The sequence below is a fragment of the Aspergillus luchuensis genome, chromosome 6, assembly GCF_016861625.1.
Source record: "Aspergillus luchuensis IFO 4308 DNA, chromosome 6, nearly complete sequence".
NCBI lineage: Eukaryota > Fungi > Ascomycota > Eurotiomycetes > Eurotiales > Aspergillaceae > Aspergillus > Aspergillus luchuensis.
This window is the reverse complement of record NC_054854.1, coordinates 1675552-1697205: the sequence shown is the minus strand read 5'-3', so window position 1 is coordinate 1697205 and position 21654 is coordinate 1675552. Positions and strand designations below refer to the sequence as shown.

General features: G+C 50.1%; 10 protein-coding genes across 10 annotated transcripts; 4 read left to right on the top strand and 6 right to left on the bottom strand.

Moving 5' to 3' along the window:
• Nucleotides 1-6: 6 nt before the first annotated feature.
• On the bottom strand, nucleotides 7-1679 carry AKAW2_60604S (uncharacterized protein; the record flags this gene model as incomplete). The annotated part of the gene is made up of 4 exons (XM_041692748.1): nucleotides 7-213; nucleotides 336-453; nucleotides 503-679; nucleotides 733-1679. The coding sequence occupies 4 exons, from the start codon at nucleotides 1677-1679 to the stop codon at nucleotides 7-9; spliced, it is 1449 nt and encodes a 482-aa protein (XP_041546102.1).
• A 361-nt stretch (nucleotides 1680-2040) lies between these two features.
• On the bottom strand, nucleotides 2041-3027 carry AKAW2_60603S (uncharacterized protein; the record flags this gene model as incomplete). The annotated part of the gene is made up of 1 exon (XM_041692747.1): nucleotides 2041-3027. The coding sequence occupies one exon, from the start codon at nucleotides 3025-3027 to the stop codon at nucleotides 2041-2043; it is 987 nt and encodes a 328-aa protein (XP_041546101.1).
• A 726-nt stretch (nucleotides 3028-3753) lies between these two features.
• Nucleotides 3754-5647, bottom strand: AKAW2_60602S (uncharacterized protein; the record flags this gene model as incomplete). Its single annotated transcript, XM_041692746.1, has 6 exons — nucleotides 3754-4355; nucleotides 4407-4494; nucleotides 4542-4987; nucleotides 5041-5160; nucleotides 5212-5378; nucleotides 5439-5647. The coding sequence occupies 6 exons, from the start codon at nucleotides 5645-5647 to the stop codon at nucleotides 3754-3756; spliced, it is 1632 nt and encodes a 543-aa protein (XP_041546100.1).
• A 433-nt stretch (nucleotides 5648-6080) lies between these two features.
• AKAW2_60601A (SGNH/GDSL hydrolase family protein) lies at nucleotides 6081-8064 on the top strand (the record flags this gene model as incomplete). Its single annotated transcript, XM_041692744.1, has 2 exons — nucleotides 6081-6461; nucleotides 6520-8064. 2 exons carry the CDS (start codon nucleotides 6081-6083, stop codon nucleotides 8062-8064), a joined length of 1926 nt encoding a protein of 641 aa, XP_041546099.1.
• Nucleotides 8065-8613: 549 nt separating this feature from the next.
• AKAW2_60600A (uncharacterized protein) lies at nucleotides 8614-10403 on the top strand (the record flags this gene model as incomplete). Its single annotated transcript, XM_041692743.1, has 5 exons — nucleotides 8614-9023; nucleotides 9096-9436; nucleotides 9492-9841; nucleotides 9909-10149; nucleotides 10228-10403. 5 exons carry the CDS (start codon nucleotides 8614-8616, stop codon nucleotides 10401-10403), a joined length of 1518 nt encoding a protein of 505 aa, XP_041546098.1.
• A 1197-nt stretch (nucleotides 10404-11600) lies between these two features.
• On the bottom strand, nucleotides 11601-12496 carry cnaB (calcineurin regulatory subunit B; the record flags this gene model as incomplete). The annotated part of the gene is made up of 5 exons (XM_041692742.1): nucleotides 11601-11611; nucleotides 11670-12004; nucleotides 12101-12174; nucleotides 12257-12309; nucleotides 12388-12496. The coding sequence occupies 5 exons, from the start codon at nucleotides 12494-12496 to the stop codon at nucleotides 11601-11603; spliced, it is 582 nt and encodes a 193-aa protein (XP_041546097.1).
• A 523-nt stretch (nucleotides 12497-13019) lies between these two features.
• Nucleotides 13020-15027, top strand: EPL1 (enhancer of polycomb-like protein 1; the record flags this gene model as incomplete). The annotated part of the gene is made up of 4 exons (XM_041692741.1): nucleotides 13020-13178; nucleotides 13320-13802; nucleotides 13870-14166; nucleotides 14224-15027. 4 exons carry the CDS (start codon nucleotides 13020-13022, stop codon nucleotides 15025-15027), a joined length of 1743 nt encoding a protein of 580 aa, XP_041546096.1.
• Nucleotides 15028-15499: 472 nt separating this feature from the next.
• AKAW2_60597S (ribosomal lysine N-methyltransferase) lies at nucleotides 15500-17197 on the bottom strand (the record flags this gene model as incomplete). Its single annotated transcript, XM_041692740.1, has 4 exons — nucleotides 15500-15994; nucleotides 16054-16281; nucleotides 16343-16938; nucleotides 17047-17197. The coding sequence occupies 4 exons, from the start codon at nucleotides 17195-17197 to the stop codon at nucleotides 15500-15502; spliced, it is 1470 nt and encodes a 489-aa protein (XP_041546095.1).
• Nucleotides 17198-17759: 562 nt separating this feature from the next.
• Nucleotides 17760-19002, top strand: kae1 (O-sialoglycoprotein endopeptidase; the record flags this gene model as incomplete). Its single annotated transcript, XM_041692739.1, has 2 exons — nucleotides 17760-18111; nucleotides 18269-19002. 2 exons carry the CDS (start codon nucleotides 17760-17762, stop codon nucleotides 19000-19002), a joined length of 1086 nt encoding a protein of 361 aa, XP_041546094.1.
• Nucleotides 19003-19802: 800 nt separating this feature from the next.
• Nucleotides 19803-21329, bottom strand: AKAW2_60595S (putative Snf1 kinase complex beta-subunit Gal83; the record flags this gene model as incomplete). Its single annotated transcript, XM_041692738.1, has 3 exons — nucleotides 19803-19850; nucleotides 19900-20485; nucleotides 20587-21329. 3 exons carry the CDS (start codon nucleotides 21327-21329, stop codon nucleotides 19803-19805), a joined length of 1377 nt encoding a protein of 458 aa, XP_041546093.1.
• Nucleotides 21330-21654: the final 325 nt, after the last annotated feature.

The following is a 21654-nucleotide window of genomic DNA, read 5'->3' as shown; positions in this document are numbered from 1 at the left end:
CGTGAGCTAGGAGTAGGTGTGATAGAGGGCGAACGGGGGGTTGTTGAGGTCGAAGTTCTGGGAGTGGTGGGAGTGGTATGAGTACTTGGAGTACTTGGACTGGTCAAAGTAGTCAAACTTCTGGAAGTACTTGGAGTTGACGTGGGTGGGCTGGAAGTGGTAGAAGATTTGGAAGTGGCCAAGGTGGTTGAAGTGGTCAACGTGGTCGAAGCACTAGAAGTAGAAGTGGTGGGACTAGACGTGCTCGATGGGGGCAGGGCCGTTGTCAATGTAGTTGAAGTACCCAGAGTTGTAGACGGGCTAACAGTCGTAGTCACAGTAGTAGTAACTATTACCGTAGTCTGACCATTCGAAGTCAAGGTTGTGGTCAAAGTGAGCGTGGTGGTGAATGTGGTGAAAACAGTCGTAGGTGACAAACTAGTCGAAGTGGTCGACGTGCCGGTAGTCCACGTACTCGAGGTAGTAGATGTGGGAAGGACAGTCGACGAAGTGGTTGACGTACCAGTAGGCCAAGTAGTTGAAATAGTAGACGTAGGAAGGACGGTCGTCGAAGTGGTCGACGTGCCAGTAGTCCAAGCAGTAGACGTGGTGGAGGTGGTAAGGGCAGTTGTCGAAGTGGTCGACGTAGTCAAAGTGGTTGAACTCGTTGACGTCGAAGCCGAAGTCGCTGTCGCTGTCGCTGTCACAGTCGAAGTCGAAGTCGGGGCAACCGGCCCAACACCCACGCAGTACGCATAATCTGCCCAAAAATTGACCAAGCAGTCCAGAGAGACAGCCGGATTCCACTGTTGAAATTGCTGGGGACTGATACCAAAAGCCTTCTCGACTGCATAGCAAGTATCACCCTTCTTGGCAGTATAAAACTGAATGCAGTTTGGGGCAATTCCTGGCATAGTAGGGCCATGAGGACCATTTTCGGCCGGCCCAACACCCACGCAATAAGCATACCCGGGCCAGAAGTTGACCAGACAGTCCGAAGAGACAGCGGGATTCCACTGCTGAAACTGCTGCGGAGTAAGCCCGAATGCTTTCTCTACTGCATAACAGTAATCTCCTTTTTGGGCAGTGTACCACCGGTTACAATTTGCTGCAATGCCAGTCATGGTTGGGGCATGAGGAGCAGTGTCTGCAGATGTCGGAATTGCTACCGGTCCAACTCCCACGCAGTATGCGTAACCCGGCCAAAAGTTGACCAGGCAATCATGGGAGACGGCGGGATTCCACTGCTGGAATTGCTGCGGAGTGAGCCCGAATGCTTTCTCCACTGCGTAGCAATTGTCTCCTTTCTGAGCAGTGTACCAACGGTTGCAATTTGCCGCGGTACCAGTCATGGTCGGAGCAGAAGGAGCAGTGTCTGCAGATGTTGGAATCGCTACTGGTCCAACGCCCACACAGTATGCGTAGCCCGGCCAGAAGTTGACCAGACAATCACGGGACACTGCAGGATTCCATTGCTGGAATTGCTGAGGAGTGAGTCCAAACGCCTTTTCCAACTCATAGCAGGTATCACCCTTTTGGATAGTGAACCATCGGTTGCAATCAGCTGGGGTTCCTGACATGGTTGGGCCATGAGGGGTGGAATCTGCTGTAATGCCAGCGACATCGATAGCTGGGGATTGAGCAGCTGCAGTCCATAGCAGTAGCAGCAGGGCAGACAGCCATGTAGGAAGAGTACCCATTTTGGTGGATAGTTCCTGGTCGGTGTTGTAGTGAGAGAATCTGTAGGGACTGTAGGAGAGAAGAAAGGAAGGTGGTGAGGGAAAGCAAAAGAGAGGGAGGGAGGAGTAAAAGCAGTAGAATTTATGGCAGTTTTACAGAGAGAAAGTTGTGAGAAAGAGTGAATAGATGATGTGAAGCGGTGAAATTGAGCCAGAATCACAGGCTTAGCAGGTAATAAATTGCTTAACTACAACCTCTTTGTGCCAGTCCCCACATTAACTCAAACTACATACTTCCAAATTCCTTTCCCCTCAACAGTGAAAGAACATGTAAAGCCACACTTTCCGTCTCCTACCACACCCAATTGGCGAAGAATGGCTTCTAGGTCGAACAGCCGGCGTACATTCTGAATGTCGAGAAGTAAGGGCTCCTGGGATCGTTGTACAGAGTCCTTAGTGGAATCCCATACACAGTAGTATAGAGAAGCTTCAAGCCATCTACATCTTCAACACTGGGTTCTGTTGTCTCCTGGAAAATTGTCCCGTCCGCCAAGGATATGACCACTGAAACATCAAACTGCCCGCCCAGGTGAGAACCGTAAAGCATGATAGAGTCAAAATCAACGGTGGCTCTGTTTGACCATATTCCATGGGGAGACATGACTTCATCAAACGGCATAGGAAGGTAATCCATACTTGGAAACCCAACGGCTCGGGCCGCGGTATAACTTCTGCAGAGACCATTTTCTCCCCAGATCCGCTCCTGTGACATTCCCTGGGTCAATTCTGTGAAACCCTTCAATTGGTCACAGTTGAAGGCGAACACTTGGCGCCCTGGTATCCAGTAATAAGGGTTTTGGTGCTCGTGATAGACCCCAAATGAGTGTGCGAGCTCGTGAGCAAAGGTAGCGACTCGGAACGCCTCTGAGTCCCTGTAGTACAAGGATACCCACATTGCAGGCCTCTGAGGGTTCGGATTATTGTTCGTGTTCAGGTAGGACAGAGTGGGCAAGCCAACATCTGTGGCAAACAACTCGGGGGTATCGATGACCAGCAACTTTTCATGTGGCATATTCTGGCATCCATCTGCGCCAATCTCCCTCACTTTGAAATCCTCAGGCAGCCCTGCCGCATACCATAATCTCATTGCACTCCGGAAGTATTTATGATATTTTCTCCAGGTTGCCTCGCTTTCGTAGCACAGCTTGATGGTCTTGTCGGGCCAGAGGCGGCCCCAGGGCTCTACTGGCTTGACTGACAACCATTCGGGAAGCATGAACCGAGCATGCTCCCACTCAGGATGGCCAGCATTGACCGTGGGGAAAATGAGTAGTTGAAGAAGGAGGATTGGAAGGAAAATTGCCCACATTTTTGGAAGTGGCATGGTGTTCGAATGGCTCGAAATGGTGAACTTGAGAAGGAGAGAGATATTGGGGCGTAATGGCAAGACGGAAGGTATAGAAGAAGACAACCATAATAAATAGAGAATGTGAAACCGCTTTCGGTCTCTCCAATATACTGGAAAACTGGTTCTTGGTTCACTACAAGCAATTCACAAGACATGCACGTGCCTGGTTATTTTCTAATATCGCTCATAGTTCGATAAATATTTGGAAGTGTTGATTAACGTGAGCTTTCTCAAATTTGTCAATCATATCTGTAGAGCAAACAGTGTGAATCACTTTTAGAAGTCTGGAAAGTCACATTGAACATGCAAATTTTCATAGTATTCCAACCCTAATTCACGGTTCATTCCTGTGCTCCTTCCATCACTTCTACAGCTTCACGGTCTTATTGGAGATAATATCTTGTTATTAGTCATTTTGAGCTCGCAGAAGCTTGCCAATGACATATTCAGACTACACAGTCACAATTATTCTCCAACAGTCTGGACATCCACGCATAACTTGCCCGGTCCATCATATCCCAGCCTTCATTTACAGTTCGGTCTTGCGCTCTCTAGGGTATGAAGCGGATTAAACAGCTGTTTCAAATTTGATAATGACATCCATAAGCTAAACAGTCTCAGTTATCCATTAGTTATCTTGAAAATCCACCCATAACATGCATACACCCCTCAGATCCTAGCCGTCCTTCACAGTTCATTTCTATGCTCCTTCCACCACTTCTTCCACCCCAGAACATCATCAACATCTCTGCTCCCAGCTTCAGGGACAGGAATGCGCCGAGCAGGGAGAATCCTTGATTTGTTCTTTCCCATAGCACCCCCTAGAGCGTCGATCATAGTTCCATCATCCAGATCAATTGCCCAGACCATGGTCCCTCCAAGACACCGCTTATTAGCATAATCCATTTTCATCCGTAGTGTCTCTTGGTTATCTATGGAAACCCATTGATCATTTTCCCAGGTTACGATGGTAACCGCCGCGTCTTTGTCGAGTACAACGTCGGTCCCGCCCTTTTGAATGATCTTGTTGACCTCATACGTGGCCAGCACTCCCGGTGTGCCGGTACATTCGCCTGCCCGCGCCCCTCCAGAGAACTCACAGCCAGGCTTCTTGCACTTGGGATCCTTCATCGTGAAGCTGCGGCCATAGAAGCCTAGCCCAAGGTTAACTCTCTCCGGATTGATGTTGTTGCGCCAGAGAAGCTCTAGGGCGCTGTTAATCTCCGTTAGATTGGTGTGTGCGAAGGCGTACGGTCCAAGCTGCTTATTCGTGGAGTCCCATGTGCCGTCTGTAAATCGGTCAGTGAGGCTAATTTGATCCAGAATTGCAGCCCACTTACGAATGTCATAAGACATGACGTTAAGGAAATCCACATGCGGCTCGAGATTGACAATATCGAATCCCCTCAGATACCAGTAGGACGTCGGCTGCAGGACGTTAACATCATGCTTATCATAAGGAGAGACAGACTTACCAGAGTGATGGAAATGCCATACTTCCTTCCTGTCTGGTTCAACCGTTCCCTCAGTCTCTTCACCAAAGTCACAAAATTGACATAATCCTCGGGTTTCCCGCCCCGTTCGTCAGTCACAGGGTATTCCCAGTCAATATCAATGCCATCAAACCGATTATTCTGCATAAAGCTAATCAGGGATCCGAAGAACGTATCCTGAGCGGCCTCGGAAGCGGCCAGATCAGAGAAAGTGGTTCGAGTCGGACCCGGGTCATTGAATGCCCATCCCCCAATGGCAATCCACACCTCGAGATCACTCTGTTGGCGCTTGAGTGCCGTCACGCCCTGGTACAATGACGCAGTGAGATTGTCCATGGCAGTGATGCGGAATGACTGAGGGTCAATTGAAGCGAATGCGTAGTTGATGTGTGTGTAGAAGCCGAGAGGGATATCGGCTGGTCCCATTTCTGTAAGAAGCTGTGTTAGTGATGAGTTGAAGGAGTAGTCTCGAGTAACTCACTTCCACATGGGCGTTCCAAGTTCCACCCCTCGTAATACCCGACTGTACGCTTTTTGGCACTCGTGCCACCGCATTGGGGAGACACGACGGTGGCATCGCCACAGAAGTCCTTGGTGGTTCCTGTAGCAGATAATTAGGTGAGGTTGAGATGAGAGATGAGTAGGAACCCACCGCAGAAACCGAACTTGCTACAACAAACATTTAGCGGACAAGTGGACGCTTGAGACCATTCTTTCCCCCAGCCGGGATCGCATTCGCTCTTGCGATCACAGTTCGAGGTGCAATTTTTGCCGCAGAACTCGGGACCAAAACCACAAAAACCCGAACCAGTGGAGTCACTATTCCAGTAGTCAGTAATGTTTAGATCGAATGCAAAGTTTATATGGTAGGTGCCTCACATGGGTCCACAGCATCCTATTTTACATCCTTCATCCTTGGCACACTTGTACCCATCATCACTGGTAGAGGAAGTGGGAAGGAGTTGGAAAGGATAGACAGGGTCAAGATTCGACGGAAGAGCTCCCCAGGCGAGATTGTGCGCGAAGACAGCGCTAGAAGTCAGTTGCCAACCGAACAGGCAGAGCAGAATTGCCGAAAACACTGACATGTTAGCAATGGTGGTTCGACAAGGTTGGTAGCAGAGTTTCTCTGAAGATGGGATATCGATTCGTGTCCATCTTTTTATGAAGGAAAGGAACAGTGATTGACCTGAGTTCAGGCCAACGTGTGTTCACGGGAACTTCATATTCTGCATGTCTTTCACTTCTCATTGAACTTCACAGTAACAGAGAAGAAATTTTTATAGATATTTGTCATGGAGGATTGTTATGGATATTTGCCAAGGTGGATCGTGCTCGTGAATCGTGCTTGTGTGCTTGTGTGCTCGTGAATATGCCTGAATGATTTGAGATGTTAGGTCTAGTTCCTGGCGCATGCTCCCTCGATATAAATCGGAAATCTCCTCATCCACAGCTTCTCCTCCATCTTTCTGTTCTCTTCCATCCCATCCCCCGGCTCATCTTCGCGCACTCCGTTCCAGGATGATTTGGCTCATATTCCTGCTGGTGATTCTTGTCACTGGCAGCCCTGACATCAATACTCCCCCACATGATCCTCCCTCATCCGATCTCCCCATCACAGACCTCACCTTCGTTCGCAAATGGGCAGCCATTGGCGACAGCTACACAGCAGGCATTGGTGCCGGTGATGTGTGGAGCGACAAAAAAGAAGACACCAAATGCTCCCGCTACGACAAGTCGTATGTAGCACTTCTGAAGCATGTGTTGGGTCCACAAGTGACCAATTTCACATACACGGCATGCAGTGGCGCTCGTACTAGCGACATCTACACCCAGGCCCAGGACCTTGATAAACTACACGACCTCATAGTCCTGACCGGTGGAGGAAACGACTTGTGCTTGGTATGCTAGCCTCTCCTTCATCTCACTATAGTGAGCCTCTAACTGACTACCTGGCCAGTCCGATATCATCACCACCTGCATCTTTCTCCCTTTCAATAGCGAAGAGAAGTGTCAGAAGGTCATTGAGTTGGCTCAAGAGAACATCAAGTTTATCCTGGGGTACAACGTTCGCAGGATCCTCGAAGTTGCTGTGAGCAAGGTGAATGCTTTTGGCATCATTGTCTGGGCTCTCTACGGCCAGTTCTTCAACACGGAAACCGATGACTGCGAGAAGAATCAGGACTGGGCCTTCCCTGGTCTTGCTCCATTCGATGCTCTGCCTTTGACTCGCGAGCGTCGCGAGAAACTCAATCAATTGGTTACTGACACAAACAAGGTCATTAAGAAAACCATCGAGGATTATGTCATGGATAAGGGAAAGTATTTCCCAAGAGTGCATATCCGTACTGCAGATTGGAATGACTTCATGAAAGACGGCCTCAAAGGACAGTACTGCGTGCCCGGATCAACAGGCAAATATCCCGATCCCATGCAGCCGAACTTGCATTTCTTCAAGCCAGACACCACCTATGAACGCCACACGGAACTGAAAGCGAAGCGTGACAACATCACTGACACCTCCTTCTCCTCCTCCGCCGATACTAATGACACCCTTTCATCTTTTTACGACTCTATCCTCTACCGCTCTCCCAACCCGGCTGCAGCTGCCCTTTACGAGCTGAATCCCACCGGCGTAACCTTACCCCCAGGCTGCCCGGGTGATGACAAAGGTATAGGGTTCGGGCTCCCCGACCGCTGGGGCAAATACTTCCACCCAAACGAGCTCGGCCACAAGACCATTGCCTCCTTCGTGCTAGATGGCATATATGCCGCACGGGCTGATTTCCTAGGCAAGAGGAACCCCATCTGCTCGCGCGGTTTCGAGGAGTTCCGATGCTGGCAAAATGACGGCCGAAGGGATTACGCAAGCGCAGACCTCCTAAACAAGAACTACAAGACCTACTGCAAGGAAGTAAAACCCCCGAAGAATACAGCAAATTGGAAAGACGAGCGCTGGTTCCACCAACTCACCCCGGAAACGCACAGCTTCAGCATCCAACTCAGCGACGGCGCCACTCACTTCGACCAAGGCCACTGCATGGAGTCCTTCGAACGTATCATCAACTCCTGCGACGGCAATGATCCGAAAAATCCGATGAACTGGAAATTCGGGGGTCGCTGGACTCGCGGGAGCTATACGTATGAAGTTAACATTGCGAACTCGTTCAAGAGACCTTGGCCGCCGACGAGAGAAGTTGGGGGTTTTTGCGATAGCAGTTATAAGTTTTGGTACCAGAGATATGATATGAGAGGCAGAGGATGGGCAACTTGGGATGCGGGTCAGGATACGCTGAAGCCGGCTATTATAAGCTGCGTGGGACACGGACTTACGGGATGGGATTTTCAGTATTTGGATCAACCGGACTCTGATGGAAATGAATGGGTGGTTAAATTCAATACGCCAATTCTGACGGGACCCAGATGCTTTGATAATAATAGAGTGCAGTTCAACGCTGGGGGTTTCACGCGGGGTTGTCATGGGGTGTTACGACGTGATCCTTGAGGTCAATGAGGGGATGAATTAGGGTTACGGGTGAGATGTGGATTTGCTTATGTGAGTGGGTATGTGCGAACTAGTTAATTGAAGTATTGTCAGCTATTTAATGATATTGCTATTGAGGTACTTCCTTCTATCTTCTATCACAAGCCACAACATAGAAATCGGTACATCATAGCTATTGAGATGCCATCAGGTAGTAAGTAGTAAAGTGGCTAATATATGTTTAAAGGTGGGGTGGAGTGAACCTCGGTATGGTGTCCGAAAGTGCAGGATTGGATGATGGTAGCAACTCTGCAGATTAGCTCATGACTATCGTGAGCACATTCTGGCTGCAATGCAAATCTAAGCTTTTAAAGGTATATCACGTTGTATCTATCCAACCACTGGAGGAGTCATCCTCATTCTTTGGCACGTGATCTGATCTACATAGCTGAGCGAACCGCTCCCGCTCCTTTACATCTGGCAACCTCATACATTATAATCGCATGAGTTTAATCAATTTATCTTATTATAATACCATTGTATAAGCCCATTTGTTGTGTCTAATAGTATATGCACATCCATCACCACTGTCTAAGACTGCCAAGTGTGCCAGTTCGTGCCAACCGCGCAATATTGTTCTCATTAACATCCTCATCAATAGCAGGCCAAGGCTTGCTACTCACCCTACAGCTTCACCTAGAAGCAAAGTACCTTACCTTAAGCGAAATGCAATCAATAATCCGTGCACTAAAGCGCATACGCTTTCTTCGCGCCAAACCTCACCAGCTCTCGCGTTCACTATCTACTACAACTTCCATTCCCCAATACGAACCTGTGGACGAGGAGTTCAGTCCTGGCTACGATCCCAAACACTACTATCCTGCAAAGCCCGGGGAGGTTCTCGCCGATCACTATCGATTGCTGGTCAAGATTGGATGGGGAAGCGGTTCAACAGTGTGGCTCGCCCGAGATGTCGCAAGGCATGTATTGACTTTCATACGTAACTGCGGCCACGGTTCGCATTTCTAACCTCTGTTCGAACCACTCGGTAGATATCGATGGCAGGCTGAACGCATTGTAGCCCTCAAAATCCTCAACAACAACAATCCCAAGGGTGCCGACCATGAGCGTCGTATTGAAGAACACATCGCTAAGCAAACTCCTTCACACCGCGGTCGTCCGGTTATCCGCAGTTACCTTGAAAACTTTGAATTGGCAGGACCCATCGGCAAACATATCTGTCTAGCCTACGAGCCATCGCGGGAGCCTCTCTGGTTATACCAAAGACGGTTCGAAAGCGACAGGTTCACCCTGCCGATGGTTAAAGCCTATATTCTTATCATTCTGGCTGGTCTCGATTACTTACATTCTGTGTGCAAGGTAGTCCATACTGGCAAGTATATCCACCTGGCACCAAAAAATTCGATTATCTAATACACTATTGTCAGACCTGAAACTCGACAATATCCTCATAACCTTCGAAAATGAGAACATCCTCCCGAGATTTGTCAAAGAACAAGAAGAGGCTCAGTCGATGCAATGCAAGACGGATTCGGAAACCGGTCGCGTCATTTACCGCTGTCACAACAACTTCGGACCTCTTGACCCGAGTGGACTAGGCAACATCTACCCTCAAATAACCGATTTTGGCGCCGCGACTCTACTCGGCACTGGTGGAGATGATGGCGCCGTTCAACTGGGTACTCGTCCTATACAACCTGACTATTATCGCGCACCTGAGGTCATTCTGGGATGTGGGTGGAGCTATAGTGCTGATATATGGAATCTGGGTGTTATGGTAAGAACATACATGCATTCAAAAAAGTATGTGGTGATCATAAAGTACTCACGTTCTACAACAACAGATATGGAATATACTCGAAGGCACAGAGTTGTTCACCCAGGTACAGGATGCGGAGGGAACTTACCTCCCAGAAGCACATCTAGCACAGATGATAGCCCTGCTTGGGCCCCCGCCTAAGAAATTGCTTGTGATGTCAGAGTCCATGGCACAGGTTGAGTGGTCACCAGCTATCACTGATGAAAGGGGTAAGATATTCAAGAACAATAGGGAATACTTTGGTGGGCCTTTCTTTGATGAAGAAGGTATTAATACCCTTTCCCTTATTTTTTTTTCCACAGCATATATGCGTGTATCTCTGACCCTAATCCATATTACGGTAGGCAACTTCTTCTACAACGATTTGATACCCGCGCGAAAACTTGAAGATGCAGTCCCATCTCTAGAAGCGAGCGACAAGGAAGCTTTCCTATCTTTCATCAAACAGATGCTCACTTGGTTGCCTGAGGAACGAAAGACGGCTCGGCAGTTGATGGAGCACCCTTTCCTCAATGATTGAGGGGGGAATGGGTGAGCTGTCTTAGTATTACAATCCAGACAAGATGTCTGTTACTCACTAGGGCATAACTCTAAGAGCAACTCCATATAATCGCCTCGACTTGTTGGTTGGGTTGGGAAATGCACTCACGGTAAAGCAAGCACGCATCCATCAATTATCGACCGATCAGGGTAAGATATCCCAGAAGGGTAACTATAACAAACAATTCTCTCTATGATTTCGTCTCAATTTGGAGAATCAACCGGATGCGACTAAGATGTGCAGCATGATTATTGCGTGGAGTTGTGAGGCTCGCTACGCGTTGTATGCGTGTCTTGGTAATACTTGTGGCCATTTAATGTTGGCATTTCAAGTTCATGAACATGTTATCCATCTTCTTCTAGAAAGGCGGATGCGCATGATCTGCTTTTGGTCTTGGTATCGAGACATATAACTAGTTCATGCTATCTATATGCCTGCTAATCAGCTAGATATTCTCTGATATGACGCGAAAGAATCAATGATATAAAATGTAGATTAGCGAAGCGGAGTACGGAGTAGTAGTAGTGACGTGCTAAATATACGAGCCAATCAGATCAATCAGTCACACGCTTCAAAGGAGAGTCCTGATAGCAAGGTATTGTCCAAGTAGTTATTACGTACTTAGTTTCCCCCAAGTAACATGAACATGAAGTATTGCTGGAGTTGTCATGCTATTATTGGTGATGTACTAGTTTACATGTGATCTGAATAGTACTTTATTAACTTGATATTATCATGTAAACAATCATCATAATGATGTTGTCAGCCGCAAGGCTGTAGGTTCGCGAGGCTGAACTTTATCTTAACATCTGTAGGACTCGATATAATTTAGTGAGTATCCTCATATCTGCGAATGTTTACTACTGCTGCTTCCGCTGATGATGATGAAATAGATGTTCCATGATCTTCACATGCTTCGCAACTCTCAACTACAATTACTGCACAGCACGTATGGTAATCCGTACACTATGTACCTAAAACAATATAGACTAGTAGCGAATCCGACCCTGAAGCAAAAGAAAAAGGAAAGTAAACTACAGTTTCGTCATGGCTGTCATCATAATCATAAGATAATAAGTAAGAAATTATAAACCCTCCTCATCCCCCAATCCATCCATCCAACCTGTCTACCATACCCAGCAAGTAGATACCCTCATCCACACTTCCAAACCCCCCTCAGATCTGGTCTACAAACAAAAGTCAGCATCCACATCACCCCAAACCTAAGAATATCAGGGAACATACTCAACGTCATACTCAAACTAACATCCGTATTCTCAACCATATCCGTGAACTCCTCGAAGCTAATCTTGCCATCACCATCCTTATCCGCCTCCATGATGGTCTTATCAACAATCTGCTGCAACTGCACATCCTTAAGATTGTTTCCGACCATCATCTTCAGCACGATGAACAATTCGCCATTGGAGATGTACCCGTCGCGATCGATGTCGTATACTTTGAATGCGAAGCGCAGCTTTTCTTCTTTGTTGCCCTTGGAGCTAAAGGCTGATAACCCGGACACGAACTCTTGGAAGTCGACATCGCCGCCGCCGTCTTCGTCGAAGATGGCGATCATTCTATTTCATTTGGTTATTATCATGTTTCCCATAAACCATGTTTTCGGTGTGGTATTGTTGGAAAGGTGGTATAGGGTGGGAAGAGAGGGGGAGTACCTCGTGGCGAGCGGGTTGGAGGAGACTTGAGGAAGGGAGAGGAATTCATCGCGGTCGATGGTGCCGGAGCTGTCCTGTATACATCGGCATAATGATTAGCTTTAGAACAGGTAGGGTAAAATGAGGTACAACGTGGAGAAAGGGGGGAGGGAGTACCTTATCAAGCTTCATGAAGCGCTTGCGGAGACGGTCCACTTCATCGCGATCGACTGCCAGATTCCGATGATGTAGTCAGCAAGCCCGGACACCCCGATTGATAATTGTTTACAGACGCGACCGCTACCCACAGTTGGAGGCGGACACAATGTTTTCGAAGAGCTGAGAAGTTCCGACGGAGCCCCTGCGTCTCCGGGCATCGTAAAGGGCCGCGTTGTTGGGTTCGCTGGAATGATCCATGATGGGGACCGGAATGTGGCGATCACAGGGAAGGAGAGAAGCAGAAGCGGCAACGGCAAGAACCAGAGACTAAGGTGGAGAAAATAATCGTTTAGAAAGAGAGAGAGGAAAGGGAAGCTTCCCACACCAATTCAATACACAGTGAAACTCTGGGGGTGGGTGGAATGAATAATCACGAGGGAAAACAATAGATAGATTGATATCAATCACTGCAAGCAACGAGGTTCCCCCAGCCGGCAATTTGATATCGGGCAGCCCCGCACTAACCGGAAACGGACAGGCAAGCGAACCCCTGAGGCCGTGCGCCGGGCCAAAACAGGCCACCGCCGGGTGACATTGCAACGTCAACTCATCCGCCAGTGCCAATACTACGAGATTTCCCGCGTCGATATCATCCCATCACCATCGACATTCATCACGGAACTACGTCTACGCGCTTTCGCATGATCGGCCCTATCGCCTGATACCAATTTTAGCCCCCCTCGCCCATGGTCGTTGCCCTTTTCCGCGCCCCAAAGTTCGTATGACTAGGTACGGGGGAATGGGGAGGACGCGCCCGAAAAAGCTCACCTCCAAGGCCTCCATCCCCATAGTCCGGGAGCACGACATAGATCTTATCGACGATGAAATCCAAAATGCCCTACAACAGATCGAGACCGGCGTGGAAAAGGCCGAGGAATCGGTAAGTGATGCCTCATCCCCGACCGTTGCGAGCATCCCTGTGCATATCACGTGACATCATCCCGACCTCACCCCATCGTGAAAATTTCGCACCTCGGCAGAAACACCGCAACAGCGCCTGCTAACGCCTGTTCTTGTATAGGAATTCCATCTCCAGGTCGCCATAAATGCGGCTGCGCAGGGGAAAGTAAAAGATGCCCATATCCCGACGCCGGAGACGGTCCTCAGTAACCTGCGCTATGATGAGCTCTACCCGCCTATCTTCTCGCAACCTGCGACCTACATTCGCTTCTCTGCTACGGTAGAGGACTGTTGCGGAGCCCCGTATTGCATGGACGAGGAAGATGATGTCTTCCTCAAGATCTTCAACCAAAAACGCGATGCGGGTAGTCGGTGCACCGAAGACCAGTTCGAAGAGGTCATGAGCTTCTTCGAGCTCACGTCGCGAAAGGAGCAACCATATGCCTTTGTAGATAACTCGCCCCTCATGAGCTTCGAAGAATTCCAACAAGCGATGGACCCAGCTGTAGAGGAGAGTGTAAAGCGGTTCGCCAAGGACATCTATGAATACTGGAAGTCCAGGAGGACCAGCAACGGCAACGAGCCCCTACTACCTACACCGAAGGTGAGTCTCCCTCGCTAACGGCAGTCATGAGGTTTGGCAACACCAGAGTGCTAACCGATTATCGCAGGTTGAGGCTGGTCGAGACACCGATGATACGGACCCGTATGTCTGCTTCCGTAGGCGTGAGGTGCGGCAGACGCGCAAGACCCGTGGTAGGGATGCGCAGAGTGCCGATAAGCTGAGGAGACTCAGGAAGGAGCTGGAAGATGCTCGACAGATGGTCGCTTTGGTGCGCCAACGCGAGCTAGCGAGGAAGGAGATGCTGGCCATCGAACGCCAAGTGTTCTTGCAGAGATCGGAGGTCAAGGAGATGAAGAGGAAGCTCAACATCAAGGATGATGATGAGGACCTCATCAACCAGAAGGTGAGCCCTATGCAGTCCCGCGACCGTCTGCTTCACATGCTGATAAATCTGCAACAGCCGAAGAAGAAGCCTGTAGAAGCACCAGCTGTGCAACGCCCGGCTGCGCCTCAACTGCGCATGCCCCCCAAGGCTGGTACACAAGCTGCAGAAGACCTACAGCTGTTGGAGGATGTTCAGGCAGAGAAGGAGAACGAGATTCAGCGCGACATCAAGCAGAATATCGCCAAGCACGTCAAGTGGAACGAGGGCTATGTGGACTTTACAAGAGCACCACTCTCCCCGTCGCCAGAGCGAACTTTCGATGCTGCTTCTTTCCGCCCTGCAATCACCACTCAACTGCCCACGCCGCCATCATCGGAATCGTCCGATAATATGCTGGATTCGCCCTTAGATACCACGAGTGCCATTGCTCTCCGAGATAAATTAGCTCCACATGCCATGGAATTGAGTGTGGACACCAGCAAGATGCCCTCGTTCAGACGACGTATCGGGCGCGGCGGTCGTTTGTGGATCGATCGTCGAAATCTGGTGTCCCGTTGTAGAGTCGAACTGGACCCATGGAAGGCCGATCGGTTCAAGTATGATCAGGAGGACTCGGACGAGGATCTCGAATTTGAAGGAGACCAGTACGATATCCAGATCATGCAGCATCGGGCCATCATGGCAGCCAAAGCCCGAGACCAAGCAGCGGCGGCAGCTCAAGCCCATGCGCAGGCGCAGGCTCAACAAGCTCAGGCTCAAGCTCAGGCTCAACGGCGATTGCAGGCCGAGCAGACATCGGCGACCAATCCACCAAGTGGAGGGCAAACCATGGGATCTAATCCCGGGCCTGGCGCCATTGCCTCCACTTCAGAGACCTAAGCTGGCCTTTGTTCTTCTCCCCCCTCTCTTCCCTTCTGATTATGTTTTTAATCTTTCACCCCATGTTTCGCATCTGGCCGGCGTTGTTCTTTCGACATATTCTCTTACCCTCACCTGTACTTTTACCCCCTGGACGTCCTGATTCTTTACCCCATACCCCGAATTTCTTTTCTTTCCGGAGCGCTGCAAAGCGTTCGACCCTCAGGATGATGTTGCCGGATGATGCTTTGTTTATGACATGACCCTGGTATTATGCGAAAGTTAGTGTACATAGCCAGTTTTTGTCCTCTTTTTTCTTTTCTTTCAGCCGAGCAGTCGATAGACTCGTGTACGGATAGTGAGGCTATGAGGTCAGCGACGAAGAAGATAACAAAAATCAATATTAATTAGATGAAAAAGGAGAGAAAAAAAAAATCAAACTTTTGGTCTTATCCATCATAATAAAACAGTTTTTCGGTTTCGCGATTAAGCGTCAAGTCCTCAGAGCTTTATTTCTCTGCGGTTCGTCGCTGTCGCCATTTGCTGCCCGCTTGAGAGGATTGCTCGTGAGTGTGGCCCCGAACTGCTTGTCGAGCATGAAGGACAGGTTGTACAAAATCTCCTTTTCGCCGAGGCGGACCTGGATCGCCATCTTCTTACGACGAACAGATCCTTCCACCGGGCCGGATGCTTCAAGCTGCGACAACTGGGCGAGGAGTTCCTGATCCTGGGGAATGGTCGTCGCATACTGAGCCTGGTTCAACTGCAGAGCCTTGGCAAAGATGGCGGCCTCCGCATCACCGAAGGATGGCTTGGGGGGCTTGTTCTTCGAGCGCTGCTTCTCCAACTGGTCGGACGGGAGCGCTAGAGTCTTCAACAATAGCAAGAGCTCATCCGGAAGAATATCAGTCAACGGATCCTCAGGGGAAGAGGGCCTTGGAATGGTATAACCGTCGTCAAGAAGTTCCAAGTCTTCGAGGAACTGAAGCTAACGTTAAGTCAGCATATGGTTTCCGGCGCCAGGTGGGTCTTATGTCAGTTATTTACCGGAGGTTGGGTCTCAATATCGGCACTTCCAAGGCCAGCAGCCTGGCATATTTGGTCCAATGAGAGCTCGACAACGTCGTATTGGGCATAGTTGTCAGTCACGTAACCGTACCGTCTCAGGAGGTCAGAACGTGGGATCTCCCCATAGTCGTTGAAGATCTCCTCGCCCGATTTGATAGGCTTGATAGCCTTCATAACCAAGACTTCTTCTTCTTGGAAAAGACGAGCCTAAATGAAAAACCTTAGTCAGCGATCATGTAGCAAGAATCGAAGAACAAATAGAACTCACATTGTTGCGATCGGCATCCGCATTGAGCAGATCGGCCAGAGGAACCATGCCCTTGGACGACTGTTCTTCTTCTTCATCGGTCAAATAACCGTCTTCACCATCACGGTCACCCTCTTCATCTTCCGGTTTCTCGATGTCAAAAGCGTAGGCCATGATAAGCGATCCCATAGTATGTGCGAGGTGAAGGAGGGCCTGGGTCCCAGCGTCTCCATCGTAAGAGGCAACTCCGTCGATGGGAGGGAAAAGGGCAGGATTTGCTCGCACGATAGGAGCAATGGACTCGATAATGGATCCTTCGGCTCCCTGCTTCCCGATCTTCTCGACAATAGCGCTGCCCTGAAGCTCCTCGAGCTCGGAAGCGGACCAGAACATGAGGGTGTCAAAATTGCGAGGAAGAACCCGGAAGTATGAAGCCCAAGCAGACTGATCGCCTTGAAGATACTCATAGATCATGACAACCATGAGAGACAACCAAGGGCCAAGATCTTCGAGGTTCTGGGAGAGCAGGTTCTTCAAATTGGAATTCTGAACCGAGAGAACATGTGCGCGGGGGATGGTAAAAAGCTCTTCACCTTCGTCGAGATCGGACTGAGCCACTGGTAGAGTGACACGAGGACATCAGAGAGGGAGTCACTTCCAAGAAAAAATGGGTTTCATGAGACAAGCACGAGCGGGATAAAACCTCGTCTGGGATGGGAACCTACCGACACCTCGGCCAGCAGCGTGGGAGCGCAGATCTGCAATTTGGATCTTGGGGTTGATTTTGACACCGGGCTTGCCAGCCAGCCAAGTGAGAAACTCATTTGACTGGTGCTGGAAGTTTCCCGGGTCGGGAAAATGGGTGGTGGAAGACATTTGGGGGGTTGATGGAGGAGAGATTGTGTGAATAGTGTCGACCTAAGAAAAAGGAAATTCGGCACCCCACACCCACTACTGTGTTAAGGACGGCTCAGGAGTGAAAGGAGCGGGAAGGATAGCAGTTTGACAGCCGAACAAAGAGAAGAAGATGCAGCTGCTGGGACAGCTAGCCAGGTCGTGAAAGAAAAGGGGAGGGTGTGGGAGGGTGAGAGATTGACGGGGGGGAAGTTGAGGGGATCAGGCGGTGCTCCTCCGGTAGTAAGTAAAGTAACTAATTAGTAGTAATTAGTTGGCAGGCAAACGGGCGTATGGAAAGTATGGTACAGTAACTGGTGTTCCAGCAAAATGACAGTCGGATAAACGCTGCGGCGGACCAAATCGGGCCAATCGATAACACGCCTGATAACCTTCCGAACCAGCACCGAATTTGCCCCTCCGCGACTGGCTCAGGTCCGCAGTCTCGAAATTTTGACCAGCCTGTAACCACCCCTTCTGAGATATTGGTCCCTCCTTTTTTTCGTCATTGAGCCAGATACCCCCCAGATACCCCCTGCCCATCATGATCTCCATCGGTCTGGAGAGCTCCGCCAACAAATTGGGCGTGGGCATCATGGTGCATCCCGACGATGGCAAGCCCCCGCAGGTGCTGGCCAATGTTCGGCACACCTATGTCACCCCTCCCGGTGAAGGATTTCTCCCCAAGGACACCGCCCGTCATCACCGCGCCTGGGTTGTGAAGCTGGTCAAGAAGGCTCTTCGCGAAGCTCAGATCTCCCCCAAGGATGTGGATTGCATTTGCTTCACTAAGGGCCCCGGCATGGGTGCCCCTCTTCAAAGCGCCGCCATTGCGGCCCGCATGTTGAGTCTACTATGGGGCAAGGAATTGGTGGGCGTGAATCACTGTGTTGGACGTATGTGTTATGCCTAGTACCTCACTGCTCTATCTATCTATCAGTCCCCGATCCTATCTGCACCGTGCGGGGAAACCCTTTGGCCCGTGTCATCCCTTGCTTAGCTTAGCCTTCCTATTGTAAACCATCGCTAACCATGCCTCGCTTGTATATATAGATATCGAAATGGGTCGATTGATTACCGGTGCTACAAACCCCGTCGTCCTCTATGTCTCTGGAGGAAACACCCAAGTTATCGCATACAGCTCCCAACGGTACCGCATCTTTGGTGAAACCTTGGATATTGCAGTAGGAAACTGCTTAGACCGCTTTGCGCGCACGCTGCGCATATCCAACGACCCCGCCCCCGGATATAACATCGAACAATTAGCCAAGAAGGGTAGGAAACTGGTCGATCTACCGTACACGGTCAAGGGAATGGACATTTCCATGTCCGGTATTTTGGCAGCCATTGATGGACTGGCCGTGCAGTATGGCTTGGACGGAGATTGGAATGACGATGAGGATGTCGCTAACAATGCGTCTACATCGGACGATCTGGAGAACGCGAAACCGACGCGCGCAGATCTATGCTTCTCGCTCCAAGAAACGGTTTACTCCATGTTGGTTGAGATCACAGAGCGCGCCATGGCACATGTCGGTTCCAAGGATGTCCTGATCGTCGGTGGAGTGGGCTGTAATGAGCGCCTGCAGGAAATGATGGGCATCATGGCTCGCGACCGCGGTGGTACCATTCATGCGACCGACGAGAGGTTCTGTATTGATAACGGTATCATGATCGCGCAGGCCGGATTACTGGCATATAAGTCCGGTAGCACAACGGCCTTGAAGGATTCCACTTGTACTCAGCGCTTCCGGACAGACGATGTCTTTGTCAAATGGAGGGATTGATTTCTATTCTCTGTTCCATTGGATGATGATGATTTAGATGAATGAGATGAATATAATCTATAGAGTCATGAGCAAAGGTCTCCGATAGTACGGGATTCGGCACCCGGAGTGCATCCGTGCATCCAGACGAACTGGAGCAAGGGCTGGTATTGATTGAAGCCCGCTTGATCGCATTATTTCTACCGAGTAAACGATTGGCGCAGTTTGACTCAGTTGCCACGGACACAGATGACAGGTTGGGATTAAGAATATCAAGTCGGTCATGACTAGTTGTCCCTCCAACGGGTGGAAGCAAGCGTTAAGGGCGTACAACAACACTCCTGGCTGACTGAAAGCAGCAACGCCTATGTAAAACAGCCGCGCATTTCAGCTGCAAGCAAGGTTAACAACAAGGGCTTAGCTATCGAAGAATTGTCGCTAGCCATGCATCGTTCCGAACACCAAAAACAACAATGGTCTAATAGTGGCGCGCTTTCTGCGCCGCAAATAGTCGGACATCGAGCAACCATAGGGACGTGAATCATACAAAGTGACTTGAGCTTGGGTTGCGGCTATGTGCAACTCTGCAAGGTCGAAAGATATACCCAAAGGAGATATCTGTTGTTATTTCTCCTGGTTCTGCAAGGGCCTTCGGTGTCTTATCCTCCATTCAATGCCTTATCCTCCAGTTCGATGCGCAGATAGCATACGGTCGACATGCGGGATGCTCGGCCCCGCTCAGGCAGCCAAAGTAATACAGTCCCCTTGTGGCTAGAGAAAAGGCACGAGGGACGCGCAGAGCACCTTATCTCATTGACAGGCTAACCTGTAATATCATCTGTTGGCTTATACAATATCGTTGTGACGTACTGCATACCGTTAATTCCGTGGTTTCGTGACAAAGAGGTGCCATCTTACCTTCCGTTTGTATCTGGTCGTTACACTGGTGGCAAGCACACCATTTTTTATACTGCTAGTGGCGAGATGGTTTAGGACGGTGTGGTTAGGGTAGTTAAGAACACTGCTATCGTCCTTCATGGGTGTGGTGCCGTTCAGGATTGATTTGCCAAGGAACAGCGGAAGGCTCGGCGGTGTAGGCGCATCCCCAACGATATTCACAGCTTGTTGGTACTCGGGTGTTTCTTCCTCACGATCTAGATCAAGCAGAAATTGTGGGATAACACCACGGAAGTCACCCAACGGAATTTCCTCGGGCTCTTCTCTGTCTGACTGTTCTTCCACGGTGGACCCCACTTGATCATTCCCGACCGGTCCAGGAATGACCTGCGGAGGTCGAACGCCATCAGGGACCTTATCGCTCTCTCTCCGTGACCGGTTGACGTCATCAGCACTAATTTCAATGTAGTTGACGAGGTGATTTGTGAAATCGACTGCCGTGGGAAGATTGTCTGAAGCGCGCATTTCACCATCGACAATAAATTTCAAATGATGCGTGCCCGGCCGGAGGTTCAATCTCGTGGACAAGACGCCGGGGTTGTTCTCACTGTTTATGCGGAGTTCCAGTTAGTTCTGGTAACGTACAGCCCAGATGACGAGCAATGCGACCGGACATATGGGACAGTGGACGCGACAACCATGACATACCTCCGATGTAAACGGAATTTCTTCTCCCAGTTCACAAACGTTCCTGTAACGTAGACCTTATCACCAGGAGCAGTCCACTCTATGAGGGTCGGCACAGCCCTTCCCACGCCGCTCGGAGTATAGGGTTGAAGTTCATCCAATGCCTCATCGTCATCAACCGTGGCGCCAGCTACGGCAGATTGTTTCGAATCGCGGTTTTCATCCAGCAGATGGTCGGGTGCAACCGATCCCATATACGAGTCCTCCGGACCAATGATGGGCGAACCGGGGGTGGCCGTGGCATCCCCAATGGGCAGGGGCATCCGCGGTGGGCGCTGAAGATGAACAGAGGCACTGTAATAGGCATGGGGAGGGGGGCCAGAGGGTGCCACAGGGTCACGTTTTGCAGCCGCCCGGGATCCCGGAACTTGGACGGGGTTGGACGGATCAGGCGCAGGAATGTCTCTAGAGCGAGCATCTGGCTTCTTTGGAACCTGGCGGTCTGGCCGATCTAGGTTCCGCGTCGGCAGGTCTGTGACATTGCGGGATTGTAAACGCTGCTGGACGGATGGTTGAACTTGGGAGGTCGGAAGGCCGGTTGCAGTTTCTCTGGTGGCGGAGGGGTCGGCTGCGGAGGCCTTGGTGGTGCCCGATGGTGTATGAATCGATGACCGACGAGCTACTTTCTTGTCCCCCGCCGCGGCCGGGGGAGCCGACGGCGATTGGGCATCTCCGGCAGGGGGTTTGGAAGGATTGTTGCCCATCTGGAACAGGGAGCCGGTGGGAGGCGCTTGTAGGAAGGAAAGGGAACTGAGTCAGGCAGGTTCGATGCCGTGTTGAAGACAAGAGAGACGAGTTGTGGGTTCCGTGATCAAGGTTGGGATGCCAGCATCAGATGGTGTCGGGGTTTGGAAGGCGGAGGGGTAACGGAAAATAAAGAGGGAATCGGGGCGAAGGGAAAATCTCGGGTGAACAAAGGCCTTCGGATGCAGATGGGGTCTAGGAAATATGCTGACGGAAATAGGAAAGGCGCCGGCTCAAGGATGGGGTGAGAAAAAAGTATATAAACAGAGCAGCGGGCGAGGATCG